General features: G+C 38.3%; 3 protein-coding genes across 3 annotated transcripts in view; 2 read left to right on the plus strand and 1 right to left on the minus strand.

The window, feature by feature from the left end:
* LOC134677140 (PC4 and SFRS1-interacting protein) overlaps window positions 1-21,163 on the plus strand; it is a 37,099-nt gene extending 15,936 nt beyond the window's left edge. The window contains exons 7-16 of the mRNA XM_063535599.1: window positions 1,204-1,354; window positions 2,001-2,037; window positions 5,400-5,564; window positions 7,286-7,387; window positions 8,236-8,370; window positions 11,103-11,284; window positions 11,833-11,959; window positions 13,956-14,063; window positions 14,916-15,619; window positions 16,497-21,163. Of these exons, the coding sequence (XP_063391669.1) occupies window positions 1,204-1,354; window positions 2,001-2,037; window positions 5,400-5,564; window positions 7,286-7,387; window positions 8,236-8,370; window positions 11,103-11,284; window positions 11,833-11,959; window positions 13,956-14,063; window positions 14,916-15,619; window positions 16,497-16,553 (1,768 nt within the window). The 3' untranslated portion in view covers window positions 16,554-21,163. The remainder of the gene's footprint in view (window positions 1-1,203; window positions 1,355-2,000; window positions 2,038-5,399; window positions 5,565-7,285; window positions 7,388-8,235; window positions 8,371-11,102; window positions 11,285-11,832; window positions 11,960-13,955; window positions 14,064-14,915; window positions 15,620-16,496) is intronic.
* On the plus strand, window positions 3,297-4,247 carry LOC134676946 (uncharacterized; the record flags this gene model as incomplete). The annotated part of the gene is made up of 1 exon (XM_063535325.1): window positions 3,297-4,247. A coding segment is annotated over one exon (951 nt), but the record flags the coding sequence as incomplete, so codon positions are not given.
* Window positions 21,164-23,944: 2,781 nt separating the features above from the next.
* On the minus strand, window positions 23,945-26,897 carry LOC134676843 (putative uncharacterized protein DDB_G0282499). Its single transcript, XM_063535223.1, has 2 exons — window positions 25,335-26,897; window positions 23,945-24,027 (listed from the first exon to the last, which is right to left on the minus strand). Exons 1-2 carry the CDS (start codon window positions 26,716-26,718, stop codon window positions 23,945-23,947), a joined length of 1,467 nt encoding a protein of 488 aa, XP_063391293.1. The 5' UTR covers window positions 26,719-26,897.
* Between the last annotated feature and the right edge of the window lie 315 nt (window positions 26,898-27,212).

Here is a 27,212-nt window from a genome sequence, read left to right on the forward strand (position 1 = left end):
CATTGTTAGTAGCTCGGTACTGCTTACAGGGTACTTACGTGTCTTATTTGAAATTTTTTGGGGCTGTGTAAGTCTGTGACAACCCTGTGTGATCTTGTGCGGTGTCTGCAATTACGGAAACATTAAAGGCGTCGGTCCACTGTTACTTTTTACACTGTGGCTACGCTCTCAGTTTAAAACGATATTTCACATCTGGTATTAAATAAAATATGACATGAGCATTCATGTAACATATATCTTTGGTACTATTTTAAGTTGGTAAAAAATATTATTCAAAGAAATAGAGCGGTTAGAAGTTAAGCTGACCACTGACTAACAGTCCGCCGGACGATATCGGCCGGTCAGTTGTTCGGAACTGTCAAATTTTTGTTCTGACAGGCCGTTACCGTCCGGCGGCCTGTTAGTCAGTGGTCGGCTTAATGCATGTAAAATTGTATGGGAGCGCCTTTTTGACGCGTTCGTGTGACTATAAATATTTATATTAACATTTACTTGTAAAGGAGTGCCTTTTGACAGGTTTTCTTGGATTAGATACCCATTATTTATTCAAGTACGTAAATAATGGCACTAACGGTCCATATAGTAAGTATATTAAACATGTCACTTGCCGAAATGTTGTTTTAGAGATGGATCAATATTTGCGATTGTGACATACATTTTTTTGACGACCGGTCTGGCCTAGCGGGTGACCCTGCCTGTGAATCAGATGGTCCCAGGTTCAAATCCCAGTTTATTATTTTCTTATTCAGAGCCCACTGTGTCCCACAGCTGGGCAAAGGCCTCCCCCCCTCTTTCTCCACTCGTCTCTATTTAGTGCAATATCTGGCCAGCCTCTCAAGGAGTCCAAGTTATCCCGCCATCGCCGACGAGGCCTGCCGGCTCCCCGGTTAGACTCGTGGGGCTCCCACTCTGTGGTTAACTTGGCCCACAAGTCGTCCGGCATTCGGCAGACATGACCAGCCATCCCAGTAAGGCCATTTATTTGTGTGATGACTTGGTGAGCACAGATATTTGTTCCTGATTATTTAATATTTATTTATATATTTTTTTATTTAATTTTGTATCTTTTTGGTACGGAACCCTAATTATACCCTACCCTTCGAGTTTAAACAAATTATAGTTGCCTGTTCAAAGAAAAGATACAATCAGCTATAAAAGCTTGTACAAAAAGTGACATTTTTGACAAAAAAGCTATTTTTCTAGATACATAGACGAGCAGACAGACGACAACGCCACCCTGCCGTCGCCGGCGCCCAAGAAACGCCGCGGGGCGTCGCCTAGCGCGGAGAAAGATAAGGAGGCGAAAGAAAAACCGCAGGACAGGAATATTAAGGCGTACAACACCGTACAACAGGTACAGTACATTAATATTATTATTTTTTATTTATTTATTAAGAAACAAACTTATAAAACATATAAGTATATAGAGTAACATTCTTCTATAGTTCGCTTTTTTAGCATTAGAAAGAAGTTGCAAGAAGGTAAGCGATCTTGACGTCTTTTAATTGAAAAACGCTTTTTTTTAAATCAAAATCTATTACTTATGAAAGCAGAAGAATATAAATGTTCGTATTAGATTCATAATTGTTACATATTTGCCGTAACTTATTTTTAAAATGTGTTTTTCAATTAAAAGACACATCAAGATTGTTTACCTTATTTCTAATGCTAAAAAAACGAACTATTATAGTAATAGACTTATAGTTTCCTATATGTAAACACATATTATAATAATCACTTATTACTACGTATAAAGGACATGCATATGTACTAGTATGTGTGACGATATATGTGTGGAAATTTAATTTAAATGGTCATACAGGTGTTTTTTTTATTTTAAAGAAGAAAAAACTATTTTTTTAAACAATCTTAGTGAGCTGCTAAATATGTTTATTAACGCCGCTCCAATACTATTGCGGTGCTATGCGACGTAAGCGCCAGCCGCCATAAGGTACCTTTCATAACGTCACATATTATCTTTATTTCCTGTTTCATTGCAGTCGGAACTTCGAGAACTGAAGGAACCCTTCAAAAGTGGTGAGTTATACTATAAGTAACTAGTCATTAAGTCAGTTTCCTTTTTAAAAAAACATACTACTACTAAAATGTATAAAATATTTACTAAAACATTTAAAATCAGCCTCAAAAGCGTATTAGAGGTTTTACCTTTAACTAGTGACTCTGAGCTGTACAGACCTCGCGAGCATGGCTTAAAACTGAAAAAATGTATGGCTCCGCCATTTTGAAAAAAAAAACATAAACGAATCTACTAAAAAAATCTAATCATCGAACCTGCTCACAAAATTTAACGAAAATCGATCAGTTGAGAATTGAGACCTATAGAGGAGAACATCCGGACATACAAAAGCATTTTTTCCCAAGCTGAAACGGAGACCTTCGCGAACGCTCGGTCAATTAATCTCAAAAGCGTATTTAACAAGTAAAAAATACCTAATCTTTAAGCCATATTTTGTTCATATCGTCCTTCAAGAATCTGTATCCTCTTTTTTGGATGTTGGTTAAAAATTAGCGAACTGATAACTTAAATTCGTCAATAAAATAACAATCAAATTTCCGTAAAATTTGATGTTTAATGGCCTCTCCAAACGTAACCGATATTCGCATGTGATTTACAATAAATTGCGGCATTTGGTCAATCGATTGAATTCGTTTCTCCTCCTTAGCCAGCAACTACCTAAAACGCCATACCATTTGTTGCAACGTCTGTAGAAGCCTTTTCCCTACGACCTATAACGAGATTTAAAAAAAATGTAAAAAAAAACATCGTCGTAGTATTCAAATCCGTCATAAATGGCAGTTTGGCCACACAACCTTAGTCTATTATTTTCAACAACAAAACAAAATAAAACTCGTTCGAAATTTAAATTGAACATGTTTATGCTTCGATTTTCGTGCTTTTCGGCGCAATGTGAATGTTGCTCTAAAGTTAATTATTAACGAAAATGGACGAATTTATTCAAGATTCAAGTTTGTTTGAAGATATTTACAGTCAATATGATGAGAAGAATGACTTTGACATGTGTGTCGAAAAATATCAAAATGACTTGTCGTCAAATACGAATAAAACAAAAGTAACTTTGGGTAAGGTAAACTTTTTCGATTCAAGTAGATCTAGTTTTTAATGTTTTTAAAATGGCTGTTTAGTCCTTATTTACTTACGATTTAGGTATAATACCTTGATTGATATAATATTTCAAATAATGTTGCATTTATTATTAAATCTATTCAATTTGTAATAGGGTAAATATAATAAAACTTAACAAACATTCGTCTTAAATTGTTTTTTGCATTATCGCGTATTATTTTCAGATAATGTAAACCAAACCAATTGCGAATCAAATGTTGCGCCTCCGGCTAAAATAATACCGGTTTTCGGTAAAAAACGAAATAAACCCAATGATGAAAAGAAGAAGACGAAAAAGTTTATCGTACCAACGAAAAATAACGTCGAATCACAAAAGGAAAATGTTTTAGCCAAAACCGAAAATGAAGATTTAAAACAGGACGCCCAAAATGTTTTTGAAACTACTGAAAACTTCACGATTTCTCAAAAATCTGTAAAGGATATTAATTTTGATGCCACACCTTTGCCATCGTTAGATCATACAAATAATGATGTTTATTTTAATGATCCCAATGTTATTGAATCTCAGTGTTCAACCAATATTTTTAATTCACAATCTTCGGTAGATTCAGTCTGTAACAAAACCAAGCCTGTTCAAAAAGCTTCGAATTTAGGGGGTTTTATTTTAAATTCAATCAATCTGCTTAATGACGGAGAGGTACTCTCTCAACAATCTACTCAAGAGAGCTTTCATTCGGGGAAATCCTTGACTTTCCTATCACGGAACAATTCCATATGCTCCGTAGTGTCTTTAGGCAAAACTTATAAAGATATGGATGTCAAAAGTTTCACAGAAAACCCTCAAAAAATAGTTACAATGAACACGGAACATAAAATACCTGATCAAGACGTATTTCTCAATCTTTTTGTACAACAAAATACTCAAAATAAACAAAATAATGTTATTATGAGCACTGAGTTCGGTGATATGGGTTTCAACATATTCTTTGCTAACTATGTTAAAGAATATGGCAATGATATGTTTATTTGCGAGCAAATAAAAGATTATAAAATACAAAATGATAGTGCACTAACTCGTGATATGATTTTGAATATGTATGAAAATGAAAACTCATTGTTCTTAAATAAGATGAAAAATTGAAACAATTCATGTACAACATGTTCTGTGGCCCTAAAAGGGTACAAGTCTCGGGCAGCGACGGTGTAAAAGTGTGTAAGTGCCACATAACACTTATGCCCTTGTACCCCTAAGTTGTGCGAGACTTGTACCCTTTTTCGTTAGGGCCTCAGGTTTAATTAATTACCTATTATAATACCATGATTAAAGAGTAATAAAATAATAAACTTTAGATTATTCATGTTGTTTTTCTAATTTTAATCCAAGAATTCATTGACAAAACTTCCGTGAGACACAGACATATTAAATATATTAAAAACGGGTCACTCACGTATCACGGGTCATTAGTGACCCGTTTTTAATATATTTAAGAATTCATTGAACTATCAAATTCATAAATGTAAGTATAGACGCAAACATCTTTAGGCAGTTAGTATTTATGTTATTATTAATTTATATAGCCACCTATAATATGTAGCAGAGCAGGTAGGTAAAAACATTTAAACGAATTTTCTTAAACAGTCTTTGCTTGATAAATCTGGTAGACTGGTAGAGAATGCCATTTCGCATTAAGTCCGCCATTTGTACATTGTTGTATATATTTTGTACAATAAAGTTTAAATAAATCTCCTGTAAATGAAAAATAAAAAGAACGGGTACAGTCACCACACGGGATTGTTATGCCATTTAGAGTTCTTGCTAAATTGTAAATTCTATAGCATAAGTATCAAACAACCAATTTAGCTAGGACCCTAAATGGCAACAATCGCGGAGCGTGATGGTACAGTCGCCATCAGATATATAAGAGCGGCCGAGGCGCTCACAAATATCTTAACACGCCTCTATTGTCAAGGCATTAGAGTGCGCGTTCAGATATTGTGAACACCTTGGCCGCTCCGATATATCTGATGGCGACTGTACCTACTTGTTATCGATGGTCAATAAGGTGTCACTACTACTGCTATAAAATTTAAAATCAACCTAATTGACAACTTAAAACGTGGTACAGTCAGCAGCAGAAGTTGCTAAGCGGGCGAGGTGTTCAAAATTGACGCGCTCTTATTCTCTTAACAATAAAGTCGTGTCAAGATCATTTTGAACACCTCGCCCGCTTAGGAACTATTGCTACTGACTGTACCTTTTACTATTACTAATCTTTAATTCTTTATTTAACAGCAGACCCAGAGAAGGAAAATATCCTGATCGCCTACCTACCCTCCGGGCAGTACTGCGGAGTGAAACTCTTCCAGTCCAGGCCTGCTAGTTTCAAGAGCGAAGCCTCGAGGCTACAGTGGGACAAGCAAGCCGCTTCTAATGCCATCACGCTCAAGAAACAGCTGGGTAAGACAGAAATATTGTAGTTAAACATCCAGATCGCCTGCCTACCCTCCGGGCAGTACTGCGGAGTGCAACTGTTCCAGTCCCGGCCTGCTAGTTTCAAGAGCGAAGCCTCGAGGCTACAGTGGGACAAGCAAGCCGCTTCTAATACCATCACGCTCAAGAAACAGCTGGGTAAGAGAGAAATATTGTAGTTAAACATTCTGATCGCCTGCCTACCCTCTGGGCAGTACTGCGGAGTGAAACTTTTCCAGTCCGGGCCTGCAAGTTTCAAGAGCGAAGCCTCCAGGCTATAGCGGGACAAGCAAGCTGCGTCTAACGCCATAACATGCCTAAGACAGTACTAAGTAACTTACTCTGAATTTTAAAAAATGTCTGAAGAGTAAAATTAGCACTTTATCCCTTATATTAACAATAACCGGCTTTCGGTCGTCAACTTGTCATACAATATTAATTTCTTCGCTTTATATTGTAACTGGTTATTTTATTCAAAATACAGTGTTTCACCTTCACCTATCATAATGCTAAAATCCTGAAACTGCAAGAGACATTTTTTAAGATTTCGTACCCAAAGGATAAAACCAAGATCCTATTACCAAGATTCCACTGTCCATCTGTCCGTCCGTCCGTCTGTCACCAGGCTTTATCTCATGAACCGTGATAGCTAAACAGTTCAAATTATCACAGATGATATATTTCTGCTGCCGCTATAACAAATACTAAAAAGTACGGAACCCTCGGTGGGCGAGTCCGACTCGCACTTGTCCGGTTTTTTATGATAATATAGTTGATTAAAATAATATTAATAAGTAAGGGCCAGTTGCACCAACCACATTTGTAAGTAAGTAAATATTCTTTATTGCACCAATAATCATACATCTTACATACATGTAAAATTACAAAGAAATTTTAGTGGAACAATAGAACCCGGTAACAACAGGCGGTCTTATCGCTAAAAAGCGATCTCTTCCATACAACCTAGCAGGAAATGTATAACTCAAACAAAAGTCAACAGGTAGTGCACGGAGTGAAATATGGAGACTATTAAACACAAACACACATATTATTTATATAACTATATAACTATTACAACAAAACCTAATACACAAATAAATATACAATATACATAATATATATTTTATACTTACATATATACAATATATAAAATGGCAACTTAAGGCAGAGATAAAAAGTATACTTTCAGCTGATTTTTGAAAATGGGGAGAGATTTAGCTAATCTTAATTATACTGGCAAAGCATTCCACAACCGAACAGCCCGGAAGGTAAACGAGGAGTTATAAAATTTTGAAGTAGATGAAGGAGGAGCAAGAATATGAGTCCGAGAACATCAGATAGAAGAGAGATACTTGAAACGCTCTTTGAGATAAGGTGGTGTAGCGGGGTTAAAGAGAATGCCATAGAGAAGGGCGAGGACATGAGAGTCACGGCGAAGTCGAATAGAAAGCCACTTGAGCTGAGAACGGAATTGTGACACATGGTCATATTTGCGCAGGCCAAATATAAACCTTATGCAGAGATTCTGGAGGCGCTCAAGCTTATTCCACATATAACTTAGGCCACATTTGTTTTGTGTTTGACAGATTGATCAACGTCAGCCGGCGCGCCACTATGAAACTTTCCCTACATAAAAATTTAGCGAACTCTTTAACGATACGAACAGTTTGGTGCAACCAACCCTAAAAGCGCTATTTGTTTGTCACCAGAAAAAGGTCAAATCACACCGCAGTCGATATCGGCGCAGCTCGTCATGGATCTGAACCTTACCGACGACGACCGACAAGCGCTGGACAGGGACAGAGATCTGGGTATGTATAGTTTGACACAGGGATTTTTGCAAAAGCTTCGAAATACCCATCTTCTTCCATACCGTTCCATACCGTTGTCTACCAGTACCAGGCGTGGCCCACTCCGCGATTTCGTCGCTTTGCTACAGGTAGCTAAAAGTGCATCCGTTCCACCCCAATTTTGGGGTTTGCCGTAAGCCGCGCGTGGCGCTGTCGCCACCTGGCGGCCATATCTGTGCTTTTCGTAACAAACGCGTTTTGTTAGAGAGTGAGTCTTCTGTACCTAGTACTATTATTTATTCTGTGCCAGTACACAGCGAAGTACTAGGTAAAGTTAGGATTAGTTGCAGGCAGATGTGGAGGGAATACTTTGATAAGCGGTCTCTCACTAAAGGAATCTGGTACCGAACAGTTCAATGTCAGCCCCCTCAGGTCCCGTGGTTTGACAAAAAGCTACAGCCACATATTTTTGCTGCCTTCGAAGAGTAACATACTAGTATAGTTCGTTTTTTTAGCATTAGAAAGAACTTGCAAGAAGGTGAGCGATCTTGACGTGTCTTTTAATTGAAAAACGCTTTTTAAAATCCAAAAACGATTACTTATGAAAGCAGAAGAATATTATAAATGATCGTACATATTAGATTCATAATTGTTACATATTTGTCGTAACTTATTTTTAAAACGTGTTTTTTAATTAAAAGATACATCAAGATTGTTTACCTTATTTCTAATGCTAAAAAAACGAACTATAGTAACATAATAGCAGGTGACTACTATTTCGCTACGCTAGTATGTAACTACATATTAAGAAAGTTGAAAATTAATCTTAATTTTTTAAGTATCGTTGTGAATATTAATTATTATTACAGAGGTAAAGAAGTCCCGCCTTCACTTCCTGAAGACAGAGATGAAGCTGATCGAGCTGGACGCCAAGATCAAGACCTGTCTCAGCTTGGAGAAGGCTGACACTGAACTCTGTCTCAAGCTCATTGATGAGATCCTTGGTAAGTTGTTCATTGTTAAAGTCCCGCCTGCACTTGCTGAAGACAGAGATGAAGCTGATCGAGCTGGACGCCAAGATCAAGACCTGTCTCAGCTTGGAGAAGGCTGACACTGAACTCTGTCTCAAGCTCATTGATGACATCCTTGGTAAGTTGTTCATTATTACAGTCCCGCCTGCACTTGCTGGAGACACAGAGATGAAGCTGATCGAGCTAGACAAGATCAAGACCTGTCTCAGCTTGGAGAAGGCTGACACTGAACTCTGTCTCAAGCTCATTGATGAGATCCTTGGTAAGTTGTTCATTGTTACAGTCCCGCCTGCACTTGCTGAAGACAGGGATGAAGCTGATCGAGCTGGACGCCAAGATCAAGACCTGTCTCAGCTTGGAGAAGGCTGACACTGAACTCTGTCTCAAGCTCATTGATGAGATCCTTGGTAAGTTGTTCATTGTTACAGTCCCACCTGCACTTGCTGAAGACAGGGATGAAGCTGATCGAGCTGGACGCCAAGATCAAGACCTGTCTCAGCTTGGAGAAGGCTGACACTGAACTCTGTCTCAAGCTCATTGATGAGATCCTTGGTAAGTTGTTCATTGTTACAGTCCCGCCTGCACTTGCTGAAGACAGAGATGAAGCTGATCGAGCTGGACGCCAAGATCAAGACCTGCATCAGCTTGGAGAAGGCTGATGAAATACTTGGTAAGGAGTAAGCCACTTTCCTACTAGTCAAATCAGTTACTTTTTTAGAACTGTCAAACTGTTTTGCTAATACGGAATTCATAATTATGAAATCTAATATAGTGACGTCATGGTGAACTCGCCTACTTCATCCACATATTACGTCACAGCAACAGGGGGAGGGGGGCAAAAGTGTGACACGGGGAGAGGAGGATCTAAATAAATGGAAATTTAGTGTGATGTAATTAATAGATGACCCCTACCATAAAACATATTCATTGTATGTAGTTCCATTTTATTATTTATTTTAACTTTATTGCACAAAATATATACAACAATGTACAAATGGCGGACTTATTACAATTGGCGCAGAGAGAGAAATATATTGAGTGAAATAAAAAAAAAGCAAACTATGTATACAGTACCGGTCAAAAGTTTAAGTTCACTCTGTAAATTCGGTTAAATGAAGCTATAACACAATGTACTAATAAAAGTATTTAATAATCTTTTATTACATAATAAATTAAAGGTAATTCTCTAATTTAAAACCACAATTAAATAAAAAAAGATCAGTTTTTGCCAACTTTAGACTCTTCAAAATATCCGCCTTTTGCTTTCAATGCTGCCATACACACTTTCGGCATTCGCGTAATTAGTTTTTGCAGTGTTGATGTCGAAATTTTATTCCAACAAATGTATAGGTATTCCCAAAGCTGTTCTTTATTAGTTGGCCGCATTTTTCTCACACGCCTGTCCAATTCATCCCATAACAACTCAATCGGATTGAGGTCGGGCGATTGAGGAGGCCAATCCATATATTTTAATTCTTTTTGGTTCTCTTTGGATGAAATGTAGTTTTTGCACAACTTCGACGTATGCTTGGGATCGTTGTCTTGTTGGAAAACAAAACCTCTGCCTACAATCCGTTTTCCAGATGGAAAAGCGTGACGTTGCAAAATGTTATAATACATTTTCTTATCCATTATGCCATTGACTCTCACGAGATCACCAACTTTATCACCCGCAAAGCATCCCCAGACCATAACTGATCCTCCACCGTGCTTCACTGTTGGCATCACGCATTGCTTTATCATTCGTTCGCCTACTTGTCGTCGAACATATTGACGACGTCTCCCTCCAAAAATTTCAAACTTCGATTCGTCAGAAAATAAAACTTTAGACCACTGTTCAGACGTCCAGTTTTTGTGTTTCTGGGCCCATTTCAACCTCTTAACTTTATTCTGACTACGTAACAAGGGTTTTTTGGCAGCAATACGACCTTTTAGACCATAGTTTCGCAGACGCCGTTGCACTGTCGAAACCGATACTCGCTGTTCTCGGGTGGCGTTGAGTTCTTCGCAAATTTCTGGAGCAGTTAGAGTACGTTGGCGTTTGCTCTGCACGCAAATAAATTGGTCTTCGCTTTTAGACGTGACTTTTGGCCTACCTGATCGAGATCGACTGCAATTAAGACCGGTTTTTTGTTTTCGTTTCAAAGTACTCACGACAGCGGTTTGAGAAACCTTCATTTTTTCAGCGATTTTCCGCGTCGTGTAGCCCTCATTTGACAGAGTTACAATAACAGCACGAGTTTCGACACTAAAATCGGCTTTGCGACCCATTTTAAATGATTTCTAACTTCACGAAATCTCATAGGAAATACGGAACAAAAATATTAAATGGATCAAATTTTCCGAATAACATAAAACGATTCCTCCAAGAGGTATTTTTATTGTTATTTGGTAGTCGTGGAAACAATTAAACGTTTGAAATTCAAAACATATTCTATATTTGAGCATAATTACATATGATAACCTTATTTCGCAGAGTGAACTTAAACTTTTGACCGGTACTGTACTTGTAAACTACATAAATAAACACAGAACCACATTTCACATTTTGTATTTTAGAATAGTTTTTTATTCGTAAACACACAGACAATAGACATACATAGAAAAAACATAGTGAATAATAAATTGTCACGAAATGGCCCCATTTCAGCATGTTGCTGGCGAGTTCTAGCGCTGATCTTCCGATGTCTTCCTTTTTCTTACAGAGCTGGACCTAGCCGCCCTGATGCTGCTCAAACACCCGACGTGCATGGAGACAGTTAAACGCATGCGCGTGTACGTCGGCAACGCGCCCTCCTGGGAGATGAGCGAGGCCGAAGCCCTAACCTTCAGCAAGCAGGCGCACCGCATCCGGAACAAGGCCGACGCACTCTTCATCACCATGCGGGTAAGGCAGCTTCCTCTACAGACTGCTATCGCTATAACATAGTGAAGAGCGACAGAGACGGCAACGCGCCCTCCTGGGAGATGAGCGAGGCCGAAGCCCTGACCTTCAGCAAGCAGGCGCACCGCATCCGGAACAAGGCCGACGCACTCTTCATCACCATGCGGGTAAGGCAGCTTCCTCTACAGACTGCCATCGCTATAACATAGTGAAGAGCGACAGAGACGGCAACGCGCCCTCCTGGGAGATGAGCGAGGCCGAAGCCCTGACCTTCAGCAAGCAGGCCCACCGCATCCGGAACAAGGCCGACGCACTCTTCATCACCATGTACTTGCTAGCAGCCTAAAATTTATATTTTTCTTCGACACGTCCATGTAAGGTAATTAGTTAAAATAGTACATTATATGGTCTTTATAATGTGGTATATAATTAATATTATATCTAACATATTTTTATTGCTATCCCAGAATAAAGTTCACTCCAAAATTTAACTAAAAAGAATTAAAATTAAAATACCAACATTAAAATTACCCGAAGCTTTCTACTTTCAGGACTTGTTCCACGTGCCCGAGGGTGTATCATTCTGGGAGCTGTTCAACGAGCGCGTGGCGCAGTTCAAGGCCGCCACGGAGACCCTGCACGCGGACAAGCTGCTCGAGATGGTCCACGAGCCCATCGGTAAATACCTTTTTCTCAAAAATGGACGGCAAAGTCGACTTTGCCGTCTAAGAAATAGGTCGCGAAGCGCGGAGTTTATGGTCAACCAAAAATTAAAAAGTTAAAAACATTGCAGTCTCGATTTTGGGACTGCAATGTTGCATACAAATTCCATTATTTGTCGAGTTCCAAACTTTTTAAAAGTTCAAATGGCCATATCAAATGAAGGCACAGGCCCATTACACAGCCAAACAGATGATTAGTACCGCGACTATTTAGTTGTCTCAAATAGGTTGGCGTATTTTCGGCAGAAAAATACACTTCTATTTTTTTATTAAAAAAATAAAAAGGCGGCAAGGGCTTTTCTCTGTGAAAATATAGATGGTCAAGCAAATCTTGTCAGTAGAAAATGGCGCGAAATTCAAATTTTCTATGAGACGATATCGCTTCGCGCCCACATTTTTCAAATTTGCCGCCTTTTTCTACTGACAAGATCTGCTTGACCAAGTTTATATACGTAAGAACGTTACTTTTGTAAAATGTTTCTATGATATTTATGTTTCTTGCACCATTTTTGAGAAAAGCACTATATATGACTCGGCTGGAAGGCTACTTGCTGGCTTCGGATTCAATTAAACGGACTCCCAAGGTCGTCCGTTTAAAACGAATCCTCAGCCTGCAAGTAGCTACTTCCGAGCCTCGACAATAATGTACTTTTTCACCTCAGCAGCTCGAACAAGGGTACTTTGCTTCTTAAAAACAGTGAGCAAAATGCGATTTTGCTCACTGAGTCATTTTGTCTCACTCAGTGAGCAAAATCGCATTTTGCTCACTCATTTTGTGTCATTCAAGTGACCTTTATAGTCAAATGTCATTTCAACATGCGGGGTCTAATACAAGTTCGATATACTTGGGTTCTATTATCTCTGTCCCTCTAGGTATGTTCTCACTGCTTAGGGTAAAAATTTTGTGTACTACACGAGATCAAAGTTATTTACATCTCGTGCGCTTTTGAATCCCTTACTACGCTCACGCTGCGCTCGTGAATCTATTATAGAATCTTTCGCTTGCACGGTACTCAAAATAAGCACTCGAAGAAATATCAAACTTTGATCTCTTGTTGTACAAATAACTATTACAGATATGGTCCTATTTTCCCGCAGTGGTGCGTAAAATAGCACTTTACGTGCGTATGTCAAAAGTGAATGGCCATATGTACTGTAAAACGTTGTACGATACACGTGCGAATAGGTAATTCGCAACTCGTTTCGATTTAAAACACTCCCTTCCTCTTTTCCGCACTTGTATCGTAAATATTTTTTTTAACAAGCATTCTTTTATTTAACATTCAATGTCATCATCATAGGCCTTTCAGTCTATTGCAGACTATACAGTGTCAGGCAGGGCGACACCGTTTTTCATGGCGGTTTATAGTCAGTACGGGAGCGGCAACCACGACCGAAAACAGGCAGGTGTAGTGTGCCCGTGGCGAACAAATGTCCCGCTGATGACGCTTTTAATGTAGTATGTAATAAGCAGACATCGTAAATTTTATAGCATTTTTGGTGCAGCGGAGTGGTGATAACGGAATTGGTATAAACTATTTGGGGCATTATCTATGAAAGGGGACCTTATTGTCGATAGCGCATAATTACGCCGCACAGCGTCGCGCGTCATTGTATTTATATCGGAGCATCGTTGATAATGGCGTAAGCGCCATCGACAATAAGGTCCCTTTTCATAGATAACGGCACATTTAAATCTTATCTGTCATTCAGACATTTGTGTTTGTTGGAAAGAGACACAATTTAACAAAGACTTGCTAAGTTTGATGTTGAATTGATGATGAATGGGGGTTAATCTGAATTTCTTTTTGATACTGTAACTGTTAGTGTAAGTGTTTGTAAATGAAAGAAATACTTTTGATTGTAGAACACAAGCCATATTAAGCTTACCGTGGGTTGTGTGTAAGATTGTCCCACAATTTTTTTTTTAAATTTTATACTTTTGATTTCAGAACTGTCCCAGCCGATCGCTCACACGATGAAGGCGGCGGTGGACGCGGCTAACGAACAGGAGGCTGCAGAATCTGACGACGCTGACAAGAAGAAGAAAGCCACCCCCGGTTAGTTATAATTAGGGCATACTGAAAATTCCTGGAACTGGCCACTTTGAAAAAATAAGTCGTCTCATACAATATGTGTCTGACCATGGGGCTTTAATTCCAGGGCTTGATTTTACTCGCTAAACTGAGCTACTTTTACTATGGGACCAACCCTAAAATCAGTGAATTTTTTTGGCTTTTCCATAGAAAACGACGACATCTGATCAGCCAAAATGTATGAAAACGTTCAGTATGGCTCACGTACTCTGTATCTTTAGGTATTTATATAAAAGTAAACAAAATCTACCCTCAAATGGCTCCTTAAGCCATCCATAACAGAAATTCTCGAACACGGGTGTCAAATAACAAGAGGGGTACATGTTATATATTGTTTCGAACAGTGGCAGGGAGTATTGATTCGGTCGTGTTCTAATGTATGGGGAAGACAAACAAATTATAGCCAGCATTCAATGAATGTAGTATGATACCTTTAGGTATGGTGCTTTACGCACACTAGTGTACCCTGCCCTCCCCTTGACGCAACCCCCCCTTTTAGCATGAAAGTCCCGGTTGACGGTTTTTTTTTTAGAGAAAAGTATTAGAGTTAGGAATAAAGTGTCAAGGTAAGAAATAATCCTAAATAAATGTTGGCTGGCTATAATTTATTTAAAAAAAAAAAAACACAATTTGACCGAATCATATGTATTAAAACATAAAACACCTTATGTGTGATAGTATAAGAACGTATAGTCTCTAAATGCCTGCCTGTATATATACACGTTAGGTTGCGCTGACACAAGTAATATGCGTTTATGTCACAGTTATCTGTTATGATTATGACTTCATTTAATTAACAAACACCATTTTTCACAGCTAAAGGCAAGAAGGCTAACAGCACTCCATTGAAACAACCCCTCAAACGCGGACGAAAACCGGCACAAGAAGAGAAAGAGAAGGAAAAAGAAGAGGACAAATCAGAAGAGCCAGACACCAACAAACCTAATGAAAACAATAAAGATGATTCAGAGCCAAAGGAAAACAATGAAAATGAAAAATCTAACGAAGCAGAGAAGGCAAATGATGACGCTGCTGATAAAGAAGTAGAGAGAGTTAATGAAAATTCTGAGAATCATGAAAAAGAGGATGAAGAGAAAGGAGAAGGTGACAGCGAGAAGACTAATGATGCAAAAAAGGAATCTAACTCTAAAGAGAAGACTAATGATGCAAAGAAGGAATCTAACTCTAAAGAGAAGACTAATGATGCAAAGAAGGAATCTAACTCTAAAGAGAAGACTAATGATGCAAAAAAGGAATCTAATTCTAAAGAGAAAGGTGATGTTAATCAAACAAATGACAAAGATGATGAAATAGAAGATGAAAATGACAATGAAAGCAAAAAGGAGAGTGAAAAAAATAGCGATAAGTCTAAAGATAATAAAACGAAAGAGAAAGGTAATGAAGCTAAGAATGGGAAGGATAAGCCGAAGCCGGGGGAGAAGAGGAGTAAGAGTGAGAAGGAACCGTCGGTGGAGAAAGAGAAGGTTGATGACGAGCCTAGGGCCAAGCGATCGAGAGAGGTGAGTGGTTTGTGCACATATTAAGCGCCATGGGGTCCCTTTGTTTCCCATATAGTCTTAAGTCATAATGTATTGTTTGTCATATTTGTTTCTCCATTTTGGAATTCACGGGCCTACAAATCCCGGTCCTTTGGTAGGCTTGCGTGGGGATACAGATCCAACACGTAGAGGCCCCTTGGAGAGCTTTAATGTCATGTTATTATCATTAGATTCATTAGTCCTAAAACTGAAACTATTACATTTTCAGGATTTTCGATTATCCTATAGATAGGTTAGGTTTGTTTTATAACAATCCTGAAAAGTTACGCGTTACTGAAAAAAATAATTTATGACTAACGAAAATGCGGACAAACAATACATTATGACTTAAAACTTTATGAGAAACAATAGAGACCCTAGGCGCCATTAAACTATTACCTAAGGTAATTTTTGACCCCCACCCATCCCCATGTAAGGGTGGTATTCCATCTATCGAATTTCTTTGTCTAATGTGTATTGCGTCCATCGCGTCTCACTTTTTGCTTTAATGAGAGAGCGAGAAAAATTAGGAATAGGCCGACCCCCTCCCACCTATATTGCGTAAGAATCGAAGATATGTTCTAACCCCCCTCCTTCCTTAAATCGGCTTACATAATAAATACTAATATTCTTACTAATATTATAAATGCGATTATAACTTTGTCTAATATCTCTTCAAGCTTAAACCGCTGAACCGATTTAGATGAATTTTAGTATGGATGGAGATAGTTTGAGGTCCATAGGAGGACCAATTTTTTTAGGTATTAATTTTAAAATAAAACTACGTTTGTATGGAGAACCGAGCTTGTTGGGGACTCTTAAAGATGTTCTTATAACGATTTTTTTATTTTAATTTCAGAGCAAGAAGACTGAGCCGCCGCCGCGGTCACCGGCCAAAAGGAAGTCCCGGTCCTAAGCCGCTCACAACTCTAACGGAATTATTCTCGCCACTACAGTGGCCACTTGACTGACACCTTTTGCACAAACACCACTCTATTACATCTTTACTCCAGACACAGAATAAATAATAGTACTAGGTATAGTTCGTAGATTCGTAAGTGAGCCCGGCGGCTAATCCTATTGTCTATTGTTAAGTAAAACCGCACGTGCTACTTACCTGCAAAAAAGGGTCATCCTTATTCTATTCGGCACCTGAGCGCGGGCTAGTCCAACGCTCAAAAAACCAGTGTAGTTGCGCTCTCCGATAACGCGCCTTTGTTACGCATCTCGATGACACATTTTAGACTGGTTCTGTAGCGTTCGACTCGCCGGCACTCAGTAACCGAAGTACGCAGGTTTTTATGCAGGTGGGGGTGGCAAGTGGCACGAGCGGTTTTACTTAACAATAGACAATAGGATTAGCTCGGGCTCAGTTACGAACCTACGAACTATACAGAAGATCTCTAACAAAACGCGTCTGTTACGATCAGGACAGATATTTCCGCTAGGTGGCGACAGCGCCACGCGCAGCTTATGGCTAGCCACCAAAATTGGTGTGGGACGGATGTACTTGTAGCTACCTGTTGCAAAGCGACGAAATCGCGAGTGAGCCACGCCTGCTCCAGACTTAATGTTAGAGCTGTAATTGACGGGCGTACCGAACCCCGAAATTGGTCTGGTCCGAGGCCTGTTTGATCGTGTGTAAGGTGGTACAGTCGCCATCAGATATATCGGAGCGGTGACGGTGCTCTAAAATATCCGAACACGCACTCTAACGCCCTGACAATAGAAGCGTGTTCAGATATTTGTGAGCAACATGGCCGCTCCGATGTATCTGATGGCGGCTGTACACGGTACGTCAGTTAAGCCGGATACTCATTAAGAACCGTAACCGTAACCACACATTACATTATGTTTTTTGGTTACAGTAAATGTAACGGTTACGGCTCGCTAATGAGTGTCCAGCTTTATTCAGTGCCAGCGTTACACGCTACAAGCGTGGCCGATAACACAGGAGGAACCCACACAACACATAACACAGGAAATCGCGGTAGACCCGTTTGTGTAATCAAATGTTACGTTCCACGGCAAAAGGTACCTTATGGCGGCTGGCGCTTACGTCGCATAGCGCCGCAATAATATTGGAGCGGCGTTAATAATAGCGAAAGCGCCAACCGCCATAAGGTACCTTTACCTGTGGGACGTCACAAATATGTGTACAGGAAAAACCGTATGTGGAGAAAATATATTTAATAAATTGAACACTGGGTTTGTGCAAATGGTGTATGTGAAACTAAAATTATGTAAAAATTAGATTTCTTATTGCTGAAACTTTATGAAATTTATCAGTAAAATTATGCTGTTCATCGAGCTACATATAAAATTGTAAGTCTGGCTATATTCAAGTTTTTGTTATTGTTAAGACCGGTACACACCGGCTGCGTGCGCTAAAATGTTGGAGCTGTGCACGCAAGCGGTGTGCCGTCTCTCATAATGTTCAGTATATTACAACGAGCATGTCTAAGCAAACGCATCCGGTATGCGGCCTTGCGTTTGACGCACACGTCTGAAATTAAATTGTATTGACATAAAGGCGCTGCCACACTTTGGGACAATGACAACTGATCAACATTTTTATGACTACATATTATAATAGTTGACGTGCAATATCCATTGTCCTTTACACTATGTATAACTTGGAGAACACAATAGTACTGACAATTCATTTTTTTACCCCCTTATTCATAAACGTTTACTAAAGTTGACAAGCCGATAATAATCGTTTGTCCCTTTCCATCATACCAATACGTCGGAAAGAGACAAACGATTATTATCGGCTTGTCAACTTTAGTAAACGTTTATGAATAAGGGGGTAGATCTTTAAGTCCGATGCATACATACATTTGTACGGTGGTATTCTACTTGTCCAATTTCTTGGGCCAATGTGCATTGCGTCTCACCCTCTCATTAAGCAAAATGTGAGACGCAAATACAAGATGTTGGACAGATGGAAAACCATCTTAAGCAGCTTTTTACTTTTTAGAATTATACAAATAACACCTAAGTTCCTTTTACAATTATTATTTCTAAAGTTTCGAAAATGAAGAAAAGTTTGATCAAATTTGTATTTGCGTCTCATATTTGGCTTACTGAGAGAGGGAGACGCAACGCAATTTTGATCGAATAATGGAATGGTGATAAGTTTGGATGGAATACCACCCAAACTTATCACCAATTCATGGTACGACAATGGTAATGTTTTAACAAAAATAAAAGTTGAATTATGTTGAAAAATGCAAAAAATAACTCGCATTTTCAGGAATACTTGGATTTTTAAAAGTATTACAGTATTCCTTTACAATGTATTACAATATTTCTTATCACGTCTCTCATACCATACATTTCTTCTTCCCCTAACATTTTAATTTACATATTAAATATTATATTAAGAACGGGTTACTCACGTATTTTAAGTTGAAAAAAGATCGACATGTTTCACTTCGTACCCGTTCGTCACCATAAGCGCAAGCTCCTGATGACACTTCTCGGTACGGAGTGAAACATGTCGATCGTTTTTCAACTTAAAATACTTAATAATATGTCTGTGTCTCACGGATGTTTTGTTATTCACATTTTAATTTACAATTCTGAACAAGTATAATTTAGTGTTAAATTGAACATATAAGTAGAAGTACACACGATAAATGTTAGCAGACAATTTTATATAATAAGACACTGTGACGAAACTGACTTTATAATGACTGATGTATTGAACTAATCTCGGAGTAATTAACAATGGAGCCGCCATTAACAGGCGTTCCCCTCTGTCGAAAATAGGCGGCCAATGGTCAACCATATGTATGGACTGACGTTTATCTGACATGACGTACCTATACATTTGATGTGCCCCTCCCCCGCAAAAAACGGCAGACTATTTTGTACCGAAAATTTTAGACATGGCGTCTCCGTTGGTTATAAGGAACTAATAGATCAGCATTGATCAAACAGTAATAAAATTAATTTGTGTAATTCTTGTACGGAGAGGCCAAGGCGCTCAATAAGCGTCTAGTGCGTGTTCAGATATTTTTCCTATATATCTAAAGGTGGCCACTGACGAGCGTTCCAACAGTCCAAATTGCGTGGCTGCATTCCAAAATCGGTCCGTGAATGTCAAAAACGTACAATGTTTAATATTAGGATGCCGTCCATTTGGATGAATCCATTGTAACGGCGTCCATTTGGAAGGCTCGTCTCTGTCAGTTCTAAACTCACTTTTATCAAGCAGTTACGACTGCGATGCTTATCATACATACATACATACAATTCATCTGAATGTCACATAAAATGCATGTTGTAAATATTCTATGTAATTTACTCAATTTTGAGTATATGTTTTTTAACGGTAATACAATATGTACTGCTTTTGATTTTTGGGACCAGTCCTTTCACTAATTTTCACACATAAGTAGGCTGCACTGCACACCTGTTTTCAAGCGTCCATTGGCTACTGTGTTCGCTAATCATAAGACAGGACGCTTGTGCCATCATTTAGAAAATGACTGTTTACAAGAAGCAAATTTAATTCTAGGTTAGTTTGTAAATTTCTAGTAAACTATACTAAGTTAGATATATCTAAGCCTGATTTGAACTGGGATAAGGATTTAATCTGAGATTAAATAAAACTCTTGAAATAAAACTTATTCTTCGTATTAAAACTAAGGCGGACCCTCGCGCATACTGGCCCCTATTTCACCAACTCGGAGTAATTAACAATGGAACCGCCATTAACAGGCGTTCCCCTCTGTCGAAAATAGGCGGCCAATGGTCAACCTCATGTCAACCATATGTATGGACTGACGTTTATCTGACATGACGTACCTATACATTTGATGTGCCCCTACCCCGCAAAAAACGGCAGACAATTTTGTACCGAAAATTTTAGACATGGCGTCTCCGTTGGTTATATCCTCCAAGTTCACCAACGTGACTGGTGCGACAATTCGACAAGTCTCATTGTTGCTGACATCACAGGCATCCTAAGCTACGGTTGTCGCTTATCATCGGGCGGGCCGTATTCCTGTTTGTCACCATCATTGCATTATTTAAAAAAACTTTATTATATCGGCAACAAACAGTTATTTCTCTTGTGATGTTTATGATGATAATGATGACAATTGTCACAAGATTTCAAAGAACTTTCGGTAATTCTTGACAGCAAATGAGTTCTGTGTCTAATTTCGTGACAATTGTCGTATTTCTTGTGACAATTGTCATTAGCTTCGCAAAATAAATACTTATTTACTGGCGATAGAGTGGAGTTTTTTTTAAATTAACATGTTGGTGGCAAACAACTACACCGCCCGTCTGATGGTAAGCGGTTACCGTAGCCTATGGAGGCCTGTGACGTCAGTAACAGTGATGTCGACATATGCGACATTTGTCACGTTGGTGAAATAGGGCCTTGGACGTTACATTTTATATAAATTTACGTCTTTGATTTTTTTTATATTAAACTAAATATACTGATTTAAGTCCATTTACAAGTGTGTAATAGCGGATTCTTGACAAGAATATATGATTTCAAATATATAATGTGTTCTTTTATTTTTATAACTGCATTTTCTTTCAATAACACAAGGCTACCTACCCAGTGGAGCAGTAAGCGAGATAAAAATATTAAAAATCCACCAATAGACTACTTTTCTATTAGTCAAGCTTCGTTTTTAGAACTGTCAAAACGATTTGCTAATACGGAATTTATATGACATCAGAGAAAAATAGATGAGTTGACCGTGATGTCACATCACGGTCAACTCATCTATTTTTTATATTTCTATCCGATTAATTAAATTGAACTTGTGTTAATATAAGGGTAATTTATTCAATAACAAAACTTATACAAACTATTATTAAAATCTATCTATATATATAAATGCAATTGTCCTGACTGACTGACTGACTGATTCATCAACGCAGAGCCGAAACTACAAAAGCCAGAAAGTTGAAATTTGCACACCAGATTGCATTTATAAAGTGTACAAGAGATAAGAAGCGATTTTGAGAAATTCAACCCTTAAGGGGGTTAAAAAGGGGATGAAAGTTTGTATGGGGTTAAAGTCTTTTTTTAAGCTAGGAATTTGAAACGGCGTAAAAAGATATATTATTAAAATACAAGAAAACTAATTTCAGCGTTTTTGAAAATTCATCCCCTAAGGTGGTGAAAAAGGGGTTGACAGTTTGTATGGATATCAAAAAAATTTTCAAGTGGTGGACTTGAGTCTTTGTATTTAGGGATATTATTAGAAGACAGGAAAAGTAATTTCAGCGTTTTGTAAAATTCATCCCCTAACAGGGTTAAAAAGGGGTTGAAAATTTTAATCCATTACAAATGCTTTGAAACTTCGTAGAAAGGCATAATAGCCCATTACAAAAAAAAGTGATTGCAACGTTTTTGGAAATTCAACCCCTAAGGGGGTTAAAAAGGGGATGAAAGTTCGTCTTCGGGTGCAAATTTTATTTTAAGCTAGGAACTTGAAACATTGTAAAAAAGTATCAAATTCAAATACAAGAAAACTAATTTCAGCGTTTTAGAAAATTCATCCCCCAGGGTGGTGAAAAAGGGGTTGAAAGTTTGTATGGATATCAAAAAAATTTTCGAGTGCGGGACTTGAATCTTTGTATTTAGGGATATTATTAGAAGACAATAAAAGTAATTTCAGCGTTTTGTAAAATTCATCCCCTAACAGGGTTAAAAAGGGGATGAAAGTTTGTATGGGGTTAAAGTTTTCTTTTGAGCTACGAATTTGAAACTTCGTTAAAAGATATATTATTAAAATACAAGAAAACTAATTTTAGCGTTTTTGAAAATTCATCCCCTAAGGTGGTGAAAAAGGGGTTGAAAGTTTGTATGGATATCAAACATTTTTTCGAGTGTGGGACTTGAATCTTTGTATTTAGGGATATTATTAAAAGACAGGAAAAGTAATTTCCGCGTTTTGTAAAATTCATCCCCTAACAGGGTTAAAAAGGGGTTGAAAGTTTGAATCCATTACAAATGGTTTTGAAACTTCTTAGAAAGGCATAATAGCCGATTACAAAAAAAAGTGATTGCAACGTTTTTGGAATTTCAACCCCTAAGGGGGTTAAAAAGGGGATAGAAGTTCGTCTGCGGGTGCAAATTTTATTTTAAGCAAGGAACTTGAAACTTTGTAAAAACGTTTTAAATTAAAATACAAGAAAACTCATTTCAGCGTTTTTGAAAATTCATCCCCTAAGGTGGTGAAAAAGGGGTTGAAAGTTTGTATGGATATCATGCATTTTTTTGAGCGCGGGATTTGAATCTTTGTATTTGGGGATATTATTAGAAGACAATAAAAGTGATTTCAGCGATTTGTAAAATTCATCCCCTAACAGGGTTAAAATGGGGTTCAAAGTTTGAATCCATTCATTACAAATAATGCTTTGAAACTTATTAGAAAGACATAATAGCCGATTACAAAAAAAGTAATTGCAACGTTTTTGGAAATTCAATCTCTAAGCGGGCTAAAAAGGGGATGAAAATTCGTCTTGGGGTGTAGATTTAATTTTAAGCTAGGAACTTTAACTTTTTGGAAAAAAAGGTAATAAATTAAAAAAACATGAAAACTAATTCAATCATTTTTGAAAATCATCCCCCAAGGTGGTGAGAAAGGGGTTGAAAGTTTGTATGGAAATCAGATATTTTGTGAGTGCGGAATGCGGAACTTGAATCTTTGTATAAGGGCATATGTACCTATTATGAGAATACAAGAAAAGTAATTTCAGCAACCACCATCAAAATCCACTTAAAACTTCATACAACTTGCTAAAACAGAAAAGTACTTAATTTCAACATTGCTTGGATATGAAAATTATAGGTACCTACTAAAGATGTAAAATGTTGAAGATAAGATTCCACGCGGACGAAGTCGCGGGCAACAGCTAGTTAAGTATAAACTAAATAAATTAAAACTAATAAAATAAATAAATAAAACTTACCCACCTACCTTAGGTCCCCCAGATCTGTCCTGCGGAAGGGTGCCCATAAGGCTGGCTACATTCCCACGCTGAATAGCTATGCCTATTCTTTGGCCTAGGAATGAGCCAGCCCTAGGGTCACCTGTGGTTTCCAAGTCTTTTTTTTCGTCACGACACTTGTGTTTAAAAATAACTCCTATATATATGTGTTTTTCTAATAATTATCTGGTGCTTAGTTTCATGCATGGTGTAAAATAATTTATTTTAAATACAGTATAATACCCTATTAGGCCTAATGGGTAATAAATAAAATAGCTAGTTCACGCAATAAAATTATATTAATAAAAATTACAACGCTGTTTCAAAGTAAGTTCAATATCTACGTTTCTTCCTTCTATTCTCTGCGGGGTAGGTAGCAAGGATCTTTTTAAGGCAGTCATCGGCGTCGCCCTTATCTGGAAGGGACATAATAGGTTTTATTAGGCTTGAAAGATTTCAGGTACAGCCAGCAGCAGAAGTTGCTAAGCGGGAGATGTTCAAAATTACCTTGACACGCTCTTATTCTCTTAACAATAGAGTCGCGTCAAGATCATTTTGAACACCTCGCCCGCTTAGCAAGTTCTGCTGCTGACTGTACCTCACCAGAAAGTTTTTAGCAAACTAGGGGCCTTTGATTCCTTGCTACGCTTAAAGGCTTGGCCACACACAGAGCGCGACGCAGCGCCGCGTCCGCGCCGCGTGATGCCGACGCGAAGCCTGGTCAAACAGGGCGCGCGCCGATCGCGCCGGCCTCACGCTCTCAACACGCCCTCAAGGCGCGCGTGAACGCGGCGCACCGCTCGCTGCCTAACGTCCGATCCTACTGACGTGACCTTGCGAGACGCGGCGGGCCGCCGCGTCCGCGCGGCGCAGCGCTGCGCACGCGCCGCGTGGACGCTAGAGGCCGCGCGGCGCGGGGCGCGACAGAAGCGGGGCGTGATACCGGCGGGACGCAGTCTGTTTGACGTCGGTAACCTGTTAGCATGTGCCGCGGTCGCGCGGCGTGGACGCGGCGCGGACGCGGCGCTGCGTCGCGCTCTGTGTGTGGCCAAGCCTTAAGGCTTAAATTTAAAAAACTTTAGTATAAGGTTTCAATAACTGGCCAGCCTTCAATAACTAGCCACCTTATTTTATTTTTATTTTATTACTATTCGGAGATCCAACAGCTGTTAACATGTTAATAGGTTTTATAAATGTGATACAAGAAGCCAATTACAGGTTCTCACCAATAAATACAGATTAACAAAAGCAATTGGTGGTTAGCACTATTGCACTACACATACATTTCAACGCCAAAGGCAGAGTAGCAAATTTTGAATTCGTATTACTAAAGAAGATTCAAGAGAAATACAGATTAACAAAAACAATTGGTGGTTAGCACTATTGCACTATACATTCATTTCAACGCCAAAGGCAGAGTAACTAATTTTGAATTCGCATTACTAAAGAAGATTCAAAAGAAATAAAGAAAAAATGCTTATACTAAAATGAATTCTGTTTATAGGTGAATAGAATTCATTTCTAGTTTAGGGTGGCCAGTTACTGGCGAATTACCTACTTAGGGCCAGTTGCACCAACCACATTTGACAGACTGATCAACGTCAGCCGGCGCGCCCCGCCGCTTTACTATGAAACTTTTCATACATAATAATTTTGCGAACTCTTTAACGATACGAACAGTTTGGTGCAACCGAGTCAACCGACCCTTAGTAAGTATACTTACATTTTTTATAATGAACATCTTCCTCCGGAGCTCGAAACAGCAGTTCCGCACCTGGGTCTTCAATCCCAGCGGTCATAAGGCCAGAAGGCACACATTTCTTATTCCCCATACTAAACAGGTTATTTAGCACTATGGGGGCATATTGACCTCTGAACATGTCCAAATACCGTTCACCTTCGGGTATCACGTGGGGCTCAGGGCTGCGGTGCGCGTACCAACGTCTGTATCTATATTTGCTATATTTTATATAGTCTGACGGACTTGCCTCATTTTTGCGAGTATTTGATATACCTATAATTATTTTTGAAGTGCTTGTACCATGTACTGCGATATTTTGTTTTCTGTTTTCGTCGATAATAATTTTATCAAATTTGGTAATTAATCCCGCTTTCGACGCTTCGTCTTCCGTTATAAATTCGAAATCTGACGAATCGTAACCATCATCGGAATCACAATTTATATATTTTTCTTCACATTTTTCTGCAGCTACTAATTTGTTAGATTCGACTTCTAACTCTATTGGGACTTCGTATGGTACAATATTATTAATCTCATATTTCTTGATACTTGTATTACTGTTACAATTTTCAACTCCAGTGCTATCTTTATCAAGGTATAGATTTTGGCTGATAAATTCGTCTAAATCAATTATTTCGTCGTTTATCATATTGATATTGTCAGTTTTACCTACAAATTCTTCTAAATTACTGTATTTCAAGTATTCAGTTGCTAAAATACTATCTTCCTTAAATTCATCTAAATCATCATTTGAGGCTATTTGGCTTAATCCGTTTTTATCTTCATATTGACCTGTATCACCAATGTCGTTAGTTTCACATTCATCTTCTATTTCTATACAATCGTTACCAAAGCAATTTGTTGCTAAAATGTCTTCAAATTCGTCCAAATTGATGACTTCATTTGCATCTATTTTGCTAACCTCATTTTCATTGTTAGTAGTAATTTCATTTGTTTTATCTTTCACGTAACCGTTATCCAAGCATGTAGCTGCTAAAATACTTTCAAATTCTTCTATGATGCCATTTGTGATACTTTCGTTGGTTCTATTGTTATCATTGTTTTGTTCAAAAGTGTTATTTTTACTATCTTTATTTTCTATGTCTACACTATCGTTACCAAGGCATCCAGATACTGAAATACTTTCTAGTTCGTTTACGTTCCTCGTGTTTTCGTGTAGATCGTTAGGATTGTTACTTACTCCATTACTGTTTATATTATTGTTCATTGATAAATTTCTTTCGTCCATAGCTTCGCACATTTCGTCTAGGACGTCATTTAAAGGTCCCTGTGTGCTTTTTTGGGAGTCAGAAAGTAAATATATGTTAAGGTCTATCAGCTCCTCGAAATCAGTCATGTCATCCATTTTAGCTCCTGCCAGTATTATACCTATTCAATGATGACCTAAAACTATAAAACATACTTATGCTTAATAAAGTAGGTACCTTTTTTTACGAAAAATACTTTCTAAGGGGTTTTATGCAATTTGGGGTGATCCATTAATTCCATCACACGTTTAGGGGGAGGAGGGGGTCAAGGAAATGTAACGTGTTGTGACAGGGGGAGGCACAAACTTTGTGACGTCACTTTAACTTAATTAATTCACTCTACAGTTAAATAACAAATGTTTGGAATGATAATTATCTTTATTTGATTAATTTTCTTTCCTAATTAGATTTGGGTTATAAAATTACTAATATTTCATAAAATATAATAATAGGTACAACCTACTAAATTCGAATGCAGAATTCTTTGAAAAAATGTGACGTCACACTAGGTTTGCCAAATGTGACCAAGTGTGGCAATGGGTGGAGGGGTCAAAAAACCGAGAAATTTGTGTGATGTGGGTAATTAATGGAT

The sequence above is a fragment of the Cydia fagiglandana genome, chromosome 25, assembly GCF_963556715.1.
Source record: "Cydia fagiglandana chromosome 25, ilCydFagi1.1, whole genome shotgun sequence".
Taxonomy (NCBI): domain Eukaryota; kingdom Metazoa; phylum Arthropoda; class Insecta; order Lepidoptera; family Tortricidae; genus Cydia; species Cydia fagiglandana.

Coding starts and splice junctions, on each gene's coding strand:
- LOC134676843 (XM_063535223.1), bottom strand. CDS start 26,718: ATGGATGACATGACTGATTTCGAGGAGCTGATAGACCTTAACATATAT. Junction 24,028..25,334: donor AGATGTTCATTATAAAAAAT/GTAAGTATACTT, acceptor TGTCCCTTCCAG/ATAAGGGCGACGCCGATGAC.